Below are 13,757 nucleotides of genomic sequence, written 5' to 3'. Positions count from 1 at the left end.
ACATTCCCAAAGATTAATAAATAATTTACTCTTCTCAAATTTACAAATAAATCCCTGAAATCATCACATATATCCATTTCAAACAAAAATTACATATTAATCCCTGTCTCACGGATGAAAATGGATAAAGTCCGACCAATTATCACCATCCTCTCCATTCCATGTGTACCCACTGAGAAGAGAAGCCCTCGCTCTTCTCCCTCTCCATTGCTCCATTGCTCCATTGAAGAGAGAGAGAGAGAGAGAGAGAGAGAGAGAGAGAGAAGGGTTCGCAGTGGCAATGGCGTCCATCCCTTGCGGCTTCAATCTCCCAATCTCTTGGCGTGCGGTGAGTTCTTCTTCGAGCTCGGTGGAGACGCTGAGATCTCCATTCATCTCCGCCACGAGGAGGCTTGGATGGCTCCGCCCTTCTAGCTTGAGGTCCAAGCTAGGGCACGCCTCCTCCGGCTTCAGAGCCACCAGCTGGTTCAACTTCCGCAAGGACTCTGAGGGCGCCGGCATCTATGGCAGCCAATCTCGCGATGATTTCGACCGTGATGATGTCGAGCAGGTTAGGTTTTGTTTTCTCCATAATTTAGTGTTCTTTTTTTGTCCCCTTTTTTTTCAATTTGGGAATTTTGGATTGAATTTGAAGGATGGAATTAATGATGCACAACTCTAGTGTTTTTGTTTTGTTTAAATTTGTGGGTTTTTATGCAGACTTTGAACAAATCTATTCACATTACACTGTTATTATTTTTATTTTTTCTTTGGAAAAAAGAAAATTTTACTTATTTTTGGGAATTTTGGATTGAATTTATAGAATGGAATTAGTACTGCATAACTAGTCTAGTGTTTTTGTTTTGTTTTAATTTGTGAATTTTCATGTAGACTTTGAACAAACCTATTCACATTACACTTTTTTTTTTCCTTTGGAAAAAGAAAATTTTACTTATTTATTGGATTGAATGCTACCAAACTGGAATGGAAGAAGAACATGTTTTTCTATGGATGGGCAAAAGTGTTCTATCACTGTTTGTGCATGTTAATTCATCAAGTGAAATTTTTGGGAATTTAGATGTAGTAGAGTGATTAAGTCCCACATCAATTAATATGGCAAGTGGGGATATTAATGGATTTGCATGTATAACTTAGGTTTACCCTTCTGTTAGCTTACATTTTTGGGTAAAATATGGGCTGGTAAATAATATGTCCGGCTTACATTGATATCAATATCAACTCAGGCTGGAATCTGGATCGAATCCAAATAATATGCTTGGTTGCCTTTTATGTTCATAATTCTTGATAGCTTGCCGCAGGTGTGATTGGATAGAGAACAAATTATGATTAAGAGCTAAACTCCACTTTTTTTATGTCTTAATTCTAGAATAAGCTGCCAAATAACAATTTGAAGTTAAAGAATGTTTGGATTAATACACTGTAAAACGTTGTTTCATGGTTTCATTTATCTAACCAAAATCTTACAGTTGACAAGTAGAGTAAGTGACACCTTCTTACATCTCTAACACCAAATTGAAATAAATGTACAATGAAATAACTTGAGAATAATTTTGAATAGAATCCCAAAATTTACAGTACTCTGGGATTAAATAAATGGTTGCCAAACACTGCCTTAAGCTTATTCTGGAATAAGGCATCACTACCAGGGAAATACTAGTTTATTATCGAAACAAGAACCACAAATAAGCTGAATAATAACTCATTCCTCCTTGATCCCAATCCTCCTCATGGTTGATTTGTGCTATGGAAATCATCAAGGCTATTATAGCAGGTGTAATTAAGAACAAAAGTTACCGCAAATATAGTATGCTGCCATATTATTCATGGTTGAATGTAACATGTGCATCTTTTTTGCAAAGAAGGAATGGAATTTCACAGTTTGCTGCAAATTAGAAAACAGTAAATCTGTCACTAGAATTATATGTTTGTCAAGTTTTCCAGATGAAAATTTCTCTTTAAAATGACCTTCAAAGAAAAATCAGGTGTAACATTCACCAGAAACAACCTTTTTTTTTATTTAGAAATTTATTGTTTTTCATTGTTTAGATACCTAAGAGTGCTTAATTTTGCTTTACAGTATTTTAATTACATGGGAATGCTAGCGGTTGAAGGCTCATACGATAAGATGGAGATTCTTCTAAATCAAAACATTCATCCCGTAGATATCCTGTTGATGATGGCCTCATCCGAAGGTGATAAACCGAAAATTGAGGAACTCTTAAGGGCTGGTGCCAATTATGATGTTAAGGATAGCGATGGAAGGACAGCCTTGGATAGGGCAGCAAGTGATGAGATCAAGGAATTCATTCTCGGGTTTTCTGTCAAGAATGCATGATTCATGGTTTTGTTAATTTAGCCCGCTTTTTTTTTTGTGCTTAATTATTAGCTTGTCTGTATCAATAAGTATTGCTCATTTAGAATGTAGATCAGTATTTTTATGTTCTTATTTCAAGTGCCAAAACCTGTTATTTTATGTGTAGATTCTGGGTTTTGATATTTTGAGCAGCTGAAGTGGTTTGTTTGATCTGTTTGTAGTTATGGTTGGAGAACTAATGTTTCTTAAAGCCTGAAATTGTCAGCATGTTAGCTCCAAAGTCCTGATGAGGAAATTCATATTTCATTGCTTGGTTTGCCATTTATTTTGTTTTACCTTAAACCTAATGATTTCTGACTCAAGTGAAGAGTTTTAGCATAACTAATAGTCTCGCATTAATGTAATTTATTTGGGCTATGTAATATATCTGCTACACCACATAGGAGTTTTTATTTTTTTAAATTAGTCTTCATTAAATAGCCTTCTCAAAAATTGAGATTATTCCAGATATGCAACCACATGAATGTATATACAAACAAAAAGGAAAACCCTAATCACAGTAATTTCCCAAATTAATAGGCTTATGCTTATTTAAAATTGATACAAATAATTAATGGAAAATAATGTCACAAGTAATGCATGCCAAAAAATCCAAGGAGTTAGATCGAATGTAGTTCAAATAATTCAAGATGATTCCATATTTTTCAATTAATAATATCTAAATATTTAAGTATGAAATTATCCTTGAGGATGCAACACCAATAAAATACTAGCAACATACATTGTGAAACATGACTCCACAAACGAACTATATTTCTTTATTCTATTTGGGTAAAGAATACGTCATCATTAATTTTTAAGTTAATCAATGTCCTACTTATTTCATCTATTTACTATTATTTATATTATTTTCATTTTGCGTCAATTTATAAAAATAAAACAATACAATTTCCTGTTGTCAGAAATATAAGTCAAATGATAAGAAAGTGCAATAACAAAGATATAATTTTCAAATTTTTAAAAATGCAAAATGTAAAAATATTACATATAAAGTTGTTTAACAATCCAACAAATCAAATTTTCATAAAAGAATCAATAAATTGCAAAACAAAAATAAAGGACAATCCAACAAATCAAATTTTCATAAATAATAGTTTTTTTTTTTAAATTAAAACAGCAACAAAGAATCAATAAATTGCAAAACACAAATAAAGGACAAACTATTGATAATAAATAAATAGTTTCAAACTTTCCCCCTACAACACAGATTCAAGGTTAAAAAGGAAGATGAAGAAGAGATTGTTCAGTTAATTTAACTGGACTATTTAACTAGATATTTTACATTAATATTGTGTTCTGCTTTCATGCCATGTATATGAGTGCTACAAAATCATATATTTATTATTCTCATGAAAGTGTGACTTAAACTAATGTTTAGAAGGGTAAACTTCCAATTTCTCAAACAGATTTGGTCCATTGAGTAAATGACTAAAACAAAAGGAATAACGAAAATAGACAAAAGCTGAAATCAACAACAGGTGTGGGTGAACAGCATACTGAATTTTCTTCCATTTTCATTTATTTTCCATCCAATTAAACAAATTAACAAAAACTTGCTACACTGCATGGTAACATCAGCAGAAAGACGAAAAAAAGTTTGTTTACCACTAGTCTAGAAGTCCACCACTTAAATTTTATTTCCACCAAACATGGACATCAGGAAAAATCTAACCTCAAATCACATCAAGAGGATTGTAAAATAACATCCTTGCTCAAACCAAGAGGTCATTTGCATTTCCTTTTTTTTTTTTTAAATAATAAACAGCATATCAAAAACAGGATATCTATTTCATTATCATGAACACTATCACTGTATAAATTCTCTGACTGCACAAAAATCTGACAATAAAAAATAAAAGGGGTGGTATTCTTGTTGTCCATATTGTAAAAGGAGCTAAAATCAAGCAAAGCTCTTATAGATCAGAAGATACAAAGAATCAAATACATAAAATGAAAAGCAATTTAAAAGCCAAAAGATCTTAGTAAAATCATCAGGCAAAACAACTAATGGAAGAACAAAGTGTGTACCTTCTGATGGTAAACGCCACTTAGCAAAACTTCCACTGGTAAGACAAGAAATCCATTGAGAACAATGCAAATTCCTTGGTGAATCAAAAGTTGGCACAGCATAAGATTATTGAGATGAACTTGTATCAGACAGTGATGATCCGATCTGAAGCATGAGAGGATACACCGCACTGTACTCCTTATCTCCTCTAGTCCTAACTTGCATCACATAGTCATCAAGAGTAGCTTTAATTCCTTTCCAGATCTGATCCTCGCCTTGTGAGTCAAGCCACAAGGAATACTGAAGAGGTGTGAGCTTGTTCCTTTGAAGTGGTGATTGCAACTCATCAGGACCCCGAGAATAAAGGTGGTGAAGAATCACACTTGGTGGCAGATCTTGAATGAGTGGAGATCCTCCAAGTTGAGATGTTTCCAAGAATATAACAGGTCGGAAAGCACGAAGTGCTCGGTATGGTGCACCAAGCTGCTCAACAGGAAATAAATTCTGGCCAACAGCAAGCTCCAACTCAGCCATGTCCCTTGCCATCCTCAGCTTGCCAGACTCTGAAAGTGGCCTAACAAGAGAGGCATGCCGAATGAAGAAAATCAAGACCCGAGAAGCCATTCTCTGAACTAGTCTTGTGCATATGGTCTCTGACCGAGAAGCAGATGAGGGCAAAAGCTTAGACAGGAATTCAGTTCTGAAGTGAACTGTAAATTTTTGAAACTCCTCCATGTAAACAGATGCATTATTGTCAACTGCAGAATCCATTCCATGGGTTCCAAAGTCCTGGTCATGGATTTGTAAAATACAAGCCTCAAGGCGATCAAGCATAGCTTGGAAAAGGGAAGTCACCGAGTCACAGGCAACTCCATAGATGACACCAAGAGAAGGAGATAGGATTTCAGCTGCTACTGGTGGTAGAGATATAATTGCACTAGATATGCGTGCATGAATTTCTTGAAGGTGTTGGCACAGCGCAAAGTTCTTAAGTTGAGATGGAGTAGCAGGACCTGTGACTTGACGAGCTTCAGGACCAGTGGATATCTACAATAGAAGCATAGGCTTGTTGATAAGACAATCGATAGAAAAGAATTTCCACTAAAACCAATACAAGAATTGTGAAAATTGTCAGCGTAGAGAGTTGCTTTCAAAGTTATGCACCAATAGCTTAAAAAGATTAACTGATGGCATACGTGAAACACTCTAAATATTGCCAAAGACTTGGCCACCAAATCAGGATCAAAATTGAAGGCAAGGACAAGGTAGCAACCATTACTACTATGACAATTGTGAAAATAATTTAAAGAAGTCTACCTGGTATTCAGCTCTTTCAGCTAGCAAAATCAAGACTTTGCCAATTTCACGTAAGACGAGAAGCATCAAATGCCCATGCAGTTTAACAGCCTCGATTTCCTCCTGTATGCGCAATATAACTCTTGAAATCTGATCTTTAGAAGGGATACTTCCCCTGCCAGAGACAGTAAATATGGAATTAACATAATCTGATAGACGACTTAAGCAGGCTCCCAGAAAGGCTGTCTGAAACATATCAATGGCCATAACCAATTGATCTTTCCCTTCAGGGGTCAGGGCCGGAAGAACCCCTTTTACTTCAGTATCACGTGAAATCCTTTCAAGAAGATTCTCTACCGTAGAGAAGAGCTTCGGGTATCCATGAGTAAAAATCTCCTTAACAAAGCTTGACGTAGTGAAGGCGGCTTTCATTTGGCTAGCAAAAGATTTCACAAGTGCCTCCCAGACGCGATCAGTGAGCAGTGGATCACCTTCCTACAGTATAACTTTGATCTTTAATGGAAGAAAGATACAAAATTGGTAAACAAATCCATATACAAGTACCAATGCGGCAATGCCAATCAAAATCTATAAACTTAGAGCAATTAGAAAAATATACAAAGTTATATTAAATATAGATTCAAAATTCATCGAAAACCTTAGCACCATAGTGAAGACATGAGAAATTCACATATGCCTCCCAGAGACAATCAATCAACAGTGGATCACCTCACCGCACAAGACCTTTCATTTTTCATGAAAGAAAGATGCAAGATTGGCAAACAAATCCATAGACGTACCAACACAACTGATATCTAAAAGCTTGGTGCACTTAGAATGATATATGAAGTTATATAAAGTCTACAGCTTTCAAATTCATCTAGTATCTTAACACAATATGCACGCATGAAAGTCTCAATAAAATAAAGCAAACTACTACCAAGAAGAGGAACTGGTAACGCACCTGCCAGACTTCATGAAGGAACAAGACCTGCGTGAATGGCACCCTCTTCTTTGATAGAACAGTCTGAAGCTGCCAAACTGCAGTGACAACCTTGTGCAACTCATCCATGCACCTTCCCATCCTCTCCCAAAGTGCCTCTCCGGCCCTCCTCCGGCCGCCTATCTGTGGCGTTCCGCTCCTCTGAATGCCACCCGGGCCCCCAATCCCAGCTGATGATGCTGCAGATATAGCTTTCATATCAAGCGCCGCACCAACACTCTTCACCCCAATTCCTTTGTACTTGTTCAACAGGGCATCCACCGTAGGACCTAGCTCACCGAGGTTGAAGAATACCTGGAGCCCGCACCAGATATCGTTCTGGTTGCCTTCATCCATCCCCTTCTCAACAGCTCTCATGGCCTCGGAGCGGAGTTGATCACCGGTCTCCAAGAGCCACTTCATCTCGGCCTCGACGGCGGAGATGCCTTCGAGGCCCCGCTCGTCGTAGAGCTGGCAGATCTCGTGGTGCAGCTCGGCGGCCTTGGCCGGGTCGCGGCGGTCGGAGGGGAGGGAGAGGAGGGATCGGAGGCGGGAGGATAGGCGAAGGAGGCGGGCCGAGTGGTGGAGGAGGTCGGCGGCAGAGTGAAGGTTGGAGAGCTGGAGGGCATGGTGGCGGGCCTGGCGAAGGGGGGAGGCGAGGTCGAGGCGGGCACGGTGAAGGGAAGCGTGGAGGGCCTGGAGTGAGGCTCGGAGGGAGGAAAGCGAAGAGGAGGAGGAGCGAAGGGAGGAGAGGGAGGAGAGGAGGGCGGGGTGGCGAGAAAGGACCTCGGATCGGAGATGGCGCTGGAGGAGGCGGATGGCTTCGTGAAGAGACTCGGCGCGAGCAGCCGCGGATCCGGAGCTGAGAGCCTGGGAGGAGAAGCGAGCGGAGTCAAAATCCGGAGAGAGGAAGGCGGAGAAGATGGGATCGGAGGCGAAGGCGTCGAGAGGGGAGGAGGAGGACGATGAGATCGGAGGAATCGGGGCGGGGTCTTTGAAGGTGGCGAGCTTCTGAAGCGGAGAAGAAGGGAGGATCCGGGGAGACGCCATTGATGGTGAGCTTCAGATCTCCAAGCGCGAGACTCAGAGAGGAAATGAAAAACTGAAAAGGATATTTGTAAATCTGAAACTTTTAAGGGGTTTAGCTGCAAATATAATATATATATATATATACGAAAATTCATTTCTTAAGCAATTATCTCAATGGACTAAAATAAAAAGAAATTACTACAAGTAAAAAAACATTATTAATTTAGGCTTACATTAAAATACCCTCCATCATGTACAAAATAGATGATGAGAATATTAAAATTTCAACTAAAGTACAATTTAATACATTGCGTAACTGTTTTTTTATTTTTATTTTTTTATTTCTAACCACTCATTGTTTTTATAACAAAAATAGACAAGCATATGCATACTGGTGAAATTACTACCTTGTGAAGTTACTATCTTACACATCCATATTTTCAATAAAAATATAAACACTAAAAAAAAAAAAAAACTCAGTTTTATTGACCATCAACTTTGTTAATTTTGTGAAAAAAGGTATTTTTCCTAACCTTCGGTTATGATAGGAAAAAAGAGTGCCATCTTATTTGTTAAGAATTAGATAACGATTTCATGAAACCTGCCTCTACTGTCAAATTCGCTTTCAAAAACATAAAGAGCGTAAAATTTTTTTTTATAAATTTATCAAACTTAAAAAGGGCTTTCTAGTCTGGAACACAAGAGAACTTCATGATATATAAGAAACTTTAACAAAAAAAAAACACACACACACACACACACACAACAAAAATACACATTGTGATCTTAATTTACAATTGCTGTGGAATTTCTTCTACCAAATAAATCCTGAGAAGCATTGCCTCAAATTTTAGTTATAAAATACAAAGAGTTTAATGGAAAAAATTAGTTCATCAGTTACATGCACATAAATCTAAAATAGGATGAACAACAAACAGAGTCCTAAATCCTATTTCTTTTTCCCAGCCTTTCCTTCCTTTCTCCTCACCACTTCATCTGCGTATCTAACACCCTTCCCTTTGTATGGCTCAGGGGGCCTCCACTTTCTGATCGAAGCAGCAAACTCGCCGATCGAGCACTTATCATATCCACTTACTACAATTTTAGTATTCTCTTCAACCTTAACTTTTAATCCATCTGGGATGGCCATTCGAACTGGATGGGAGAAACCAAGATTTAAAACCAAGTTATTGCCTTCTAACACGGCACGATATCCAACCCCTACCATCTGAAGTCTCTTCTCAAAACCTTTTGAAACTCCAACAACCATGTTGTCAGTTAGGGTTCTGCATCCAAGTGAATCGATGTGAGCCAAAGGGAACATATAAGCATCATGTTTTTCTGAAAAAATTAAATCAAACTGGACTTTAAGAATAATGTATTCAGCCAGAGCAAATAATCTGCCTGCTGAAAGTACACTCAAAGAGAATAATGAAAGTGGCTTCTATCTAACTTGATATTTAAATAAATGATAAGCAAGAGATCATTATACCATTTTCTTTCGGTTGACAGACAAATGTATTGGACCATTTACCTTGGGGTAACAATAATGCAGCTTTTAACACACTGACAGTTTCTTGTCCCCAACACCAACCAAACAAGATCTCTATAATAAGGATGACTTATTAATAAGATCAGTGGCAGAATCCTTACACAAGGTGGTTATATGGGTAGTACACAAGAAAGTCTCAGGAATTATGTGGATCGCAAGGATAACAGCCCCGAACCATGCAGAAACATTGAAGTATACATCATGGCCTAAACTGGTCCTAATATGAGTCACCTGTTTCATATTGGGCTTATTTTTAAGCTGATAAACTTGGCTTGCTACATGCATGATAACATAATTTGCAGCTCTTCAGAATTTCACATAATTCTCTGGTTGCAAACACATCTTATATTCAAACCAAATAGGTCAAATTTGAGAATACAAGTTACTTATTGTTGTCGTTCATATAGTGAAAACAACTCTGACTAGCAAAAACTTTTAGAACCTCTGCAGCATAACAAATGGATTACCTTAACCACTTGGCCTAGAACTTCAGACAGTTTTGACTTTTGAGTTTTTCTTTTTGCATAGTTGTATATACACGAGCATGTACAAGGGCAAAAAAAAAAAGAGCAAATACAACACATTCAATTCAAAGATAAGATAATTGCAATAAAGGAAATTGGATTGAGAACTCTTACTTGAATGACAAATTGAATTCTTTTAAAGCAGAAAAATCATATAGTAAAGACTAAAGATAATGACCAGATAGCTACCACAAATTACATTCTTTCAAGAGTTCACCTGAAAAGTCCATGCATCTGATTGACTCTTCTGGTATCCAAAGCTTTTGAGACCCTCAGCAATCCAGAATCCTCTCTATCTACTTTCACTTCGCGTGGATATGTCCTTGAAAGCTCCCCCAAAGGACCTTTAACCTTCAAATCCTGGCCCTCCAACATAATAGTCACATTCGATGGCACTTCAATGGGCTGCTTCCCAATCCTAGACTCCTTGCACTCCACTGGCTTCTTCCAAAAACCAACTCTACTTGTTGAACTGCTTGGAATGCGAATCCCACGCATTTCACCAAGAAAACCAGATTTCAAGTTGCTGCAATATAAAAAATAGAAATCCAATAATGAATTAAGTTAGTATCAATATCAAAACTAGTGAATTGAACCCTAGCCTCCTCAATGATGCATAACAAAACTATCATTACTGTTTTCTTGGATTAAGCCTTAGCAAACAACAGGAGAACATGTTTTTATAATATAGCACAAGATAGGTTGAATGGCTTGCATTTCACCAGGAAAACCAGACTTCATATAGCTGCAATATCAAAAGTAGAAATCCAACAATGAAGTACAAGTTAAGCCGAAACAAAAATTATTGGACAAAAAACCTGCATTCATCAAGGGTTAAGCCCAAACAATTAATGGCATAGTTTTTCTAATCAAAGTTGAATAACTTTCTAGAAAAACAACTTGCTCTAATCAACTAACCCTCACTCACTCTCGTGGACAAAATTCAATAAAAAAACAACAAATTTCCTCACATTCACAACTTGCTTTATCAATTTAAAAAAAAAAAGAAAAAGAAAAAACTATCTGCTTGATCTTCTTTTCATCTTTTTTGCAGAATAAATCAGCAATAGAGTTACTTTGCTAAACAAAATCAAGCAAACTCAAAAGAAAAAGCAGCAAACAGGAAACAAGCCAAGGTCCATCTTTCACTGCCAAATCCTCAATATTTCCAGCACCTAATGAACATTTAAAAATCCACATCAAGAGAAGGAAAACCCTAACAAATAGCAACAATGAAACAAAATTCTCACTAACCAAAAGCATGCATTCATTCTATCCAAGTGGAAATCAAAACACAAAGAAAAATTGCAACAATAAGCCTTATTTATCCACTGAAATCCAAAAAACCTAAGAGAAATCCACAGACCAAGATCTTAACAAGCATAGAACAAACAACTCCCAAATGTATATAGCATATGAACGCAAAGAGAAGAAGGAGAGTCCACGAATGGCTTACCAAGAAGGGATTGAAGCGGAGAGCGACGCCATGGCTTCGCTTTAGCTTCACAGCTCTGCTGGCCTGATCGAATGCCTTCTCTCTTATCCTTCCCTTCGCTATCCGCAATGGGCCTGCCTTCACTCCACTCTTGATGTTATTTTACATGCTGCCCCCTTGACAATGTCAAAATTTCTCAGTCCCCCCTTGGCTTTGCAAAAAGAGTAATTTGAACTCAGAAGTGCTTAACTTATAAAAAAACACTTTTCTGTTTTCCAAAACTAATCCAAACAAGCCCTAATGCTACTCATTCCTACCCAATTTCCTAAATTGTTAAATCGAATGAGATGGCAGCATATGTGGCGTCAACATCAACATATATTCTATATCCTAGTCAGCCAAGTTTAAAAAATAAAAATAAAACAAGATAAACTCTCCCGAAATGAAGCCCAGCCCAATATTAGCTCTTCTCTCATGGTCGCCGGCACGTCACACCCTATCGCCGTCGTTGTCTCCCCCTCTGAGCATATGCCTCCCAATGACAATCTAGTGCCTTTTCTCTCCTACTCCTTTGGCCTCTCTTCGTTGTGATTTTTTGAGCTTCATCTATTATGGGTGGAAGAGAAATATAAGTCTGATAAACTAAAGATAGTGGCGCCATATGCCATGGCAATGCAACAATACATCAGGGAGGTGGCTCTGGAGGAGAGTGTGGACCCCACCATGTTATTATAATTTTAAATAACATGTTATACCTTATCCTTAGCATCTTTTTAAAAAAAAAAACGGTTTTAAAATTTTTATTTTGTTAATTCAAATTCCAGCCACGTCCCGCAAGCCTCTCGCTTTGATGACCACGCCTTGGGTTAAGAAAGAAGCACTTATAACCATTACCCTACCTCTGGTTTCATGATCCTATATGCATTAAGGAAGAGAGGAGTTTCTTCGTTCGTAGCATTGGATTTTTCTCCACAAATTTATTCTAAGGAAAGGAATCACATGTGTCATATGTGTATGCTCTGCATTTTTGCTATTAAATTCGTAGTTATATCTCTTAGGTTTAGGGTGGTATGGGTTGTAATTCATTAGATACGATCTAGTTGTTCTTGATCCATGCCTTGTGTGATTGTCTCTACTTGTGTACCATGTTGGATTAAGGCTAGCTAGCTGAAGCTTGTGGTCATCTGCATAAAATTTTCTCTCAAACTTATCTAGGGCAATTTGATATTTTTTGGGTAGATAGAGAGAGGTTAAATTGCTAATCTTGCATAGCTTTTAATATCATCTCTTCATTTCTATGTTCAGAGCATTGTATATTATTTCTGATTATCAAACATTGACTAGCACAATTATACCAAATCCATGTTCTCTTCAAGTAGGGTTAGTGAGTACTTTGGGGTTTCCAATTTGAGAGGATATTATTTATATCTCTACAGTGAAAGGAGTAGGCACTTTTGGGCTTAGTTTTGTTCAACATCTCGGTGCTTTAATTGTATGCCTTAATGGTGATATTTTTGTTGTTTAAACATGTGTCTTATTTTTACTTTGAATGATACTCCAAGCCTTCGTATATTCTTAAATAATTGGTGAGCCTTAAGTGTAGCCTTTTCAAACTTGATCTCATTTATGAATGTTGTTAGTTCTTTTGAATGTTTGGGCTTAATAGGTGGGGCCGGTTCTTCATGGCTGAATAGTCTGTTGCTGGTGATTTTTTAAAGGTGGCATCTATTTATTGTTACATTGACCTAGTTAGAGTGTTATTGTTATGTTAGAAAATTCCTGGCAAGCATTCTGCATATTTAAATTGACATGGTTTATAGATAGTTGAATATTAGAGAAATATTGAAAATTTGGAATCTATTTTATGATCATATGAACTATCTCAAAGCTTTGAACTTAGTGTTCGAGTCGGGTTTTTACGAATTTGGTTTCAAATTGGATTTGGGAAAATCAGTGAGCATCAGGTAAGTAAACCACATATAAACCTATATATATGTATATATAAAAATTCTGGTTATCGGTAATGATTTACATAATTATTTAATTATTTTGGGTTTTAATGTTTAAACCATTTGTGATATAATATTTAAATGTTTTGGGGTTTTAAATAATATTCCTTTCATTCATTTCAGAACTTATAGATTTTTATCTATTTAATTGTTTATTTAATCATTTGATTCTACTACTTTACGTAATTTCGGATTGTATGTTCCCTTATTGATTACTTATATTTTAATTATTGTTTTTACATGCTTGATTAAATTCTAATTATTCTTGTCACATATTAGCATTAATTGGAATTATTTTCATTAGAAAAACTGGATCACCGAATTTCACTATTTCTGGTTGACAATTATTTTCGACCCGACATATTTTGATACAGTAACTTGTAATCCCCAAGCTAACTTGCGATAACTCTGTCATTGGGGGTTAAACATTGACCATGTCGATATGAACTCTGACTCTGATAAGTAACTATAGTTTGGCATTGTTCCGTTGGTGAAGAATAATAGCCTCTGATAATCTTACTCGGGTCACCGAGGATAAATAAATGAAT

General features: G+C 36.9%; 3 protein-coding genes across 5 annotated transcripts; 1 reads left to right on the top strand and 2 right to left on the bottom strand.

The window, feature by feature from the left end:
• Positions 1–129: 129 nt before the first annotated feature.
• On the top strand, positions 130–2,581 carry LOC120249407 (protein LHCP TRANSLOCATION DEFECT). The gene is made up of 2 exons (XM_039257897.1): positions 130–550; positions 2,078–2,581. The coding sequence occupies exons 1-2, from the start codon at positions 281–283 to the stop codon at positions 2,333–2,335; spliced, it is 528 nt and encodes a 175-aa protein (XP_039113831.1). The 5' UTR covers positions 130–280; the 3' UTR covers positions 2,336–2,581.
• Positions 1,381–7,772, bottom strand: LOC120249406 (conserved oligomeric Golgi complex subunit 5). 3 transcript variants are annotated; one of them, XR_005532834.1, is made up of 4 exons: positions 6,643–7,772; positions 5,700–6,173; positions 4,403–5,429; positions 1,381–1,882 (listed from the first exon to the last, which is right to left on the bottom strand). XR_005532834.1 is itself a non-coding variant. In XM_039257896.1 (3 exons), exons 1-3 carry the CDS (start codon positions 7,708–7,710, stop codon positions 4,509–4,511), a joined length of 2,463 nt encoding a protein of 820 aa, XP_039113830.1. In that variant the 5' UTR covers positions 7,711–7,772; the 3' UTR covers positions 4,255–4,508. The 3 variants fall into 3 exon arrangements, 1 of the variants encoding a protein (XP_039113830.1); XR_005532835.1 differs by having other exon boundaries at positions 1,381–1,741; XM_039257896.1 differs by lacking the exon at positions 1,381–1,882 and having other exon boundaries at positions 4,255–5,429.
• A 739-nt stretch (positions 7,773–8,511) lies between these two features.
• On the bottom strand, positions 8,512–11,357 carry LOC120283506 (50S ribosomal protein L6, chloroplastic). The gene is made up of 3 exons (XM_039290203.1): positions 11,222–11,357; positions 9,983–10,291; positions 8,512–8,975 (listed from the first exon to the last, which is right to left on the bottom strand). Exons 1-3 carry the CDS (start codon positions 11,251–11,253, stop codon positions 8,639–8,641), a joined length of 678 nt encoding a protein of 225 aa, XP_039146137.1. The 5' UTR covers positions 11,254–11,357; the 3' UTR covers positions 8,512–8,638.
• Between the last annotated feature and the right edge of the window lie 2,400 nt (positions 11,358–13,757).

Source organism: Dioscorea cayenensis, chromosome 19 (genome assembly GCF_009730915.1).
Source record: "Dioscorea cayenensis subsp. rotundata cultivar TDr96_F1 chromosome 19, TDr96_F1_v2_PseudoChromosome.rev07_lg8_w22 25.fasta, whole genome shotgun sequence".
In the NCBI taxonomy this organism is placed as follows: Eukaryota; Viridiplantae; Streptophyta; class Magnoliopsida; order Dioscoreales; family Dioscoreaceae; genus Dioscorea; species Dioscorea cayenensis.
The sequence above is the reverse complement of the archived record's forward strand: the minus strand, read 5'-3'. Positions and strand labels throughout refer to the sequence as shown.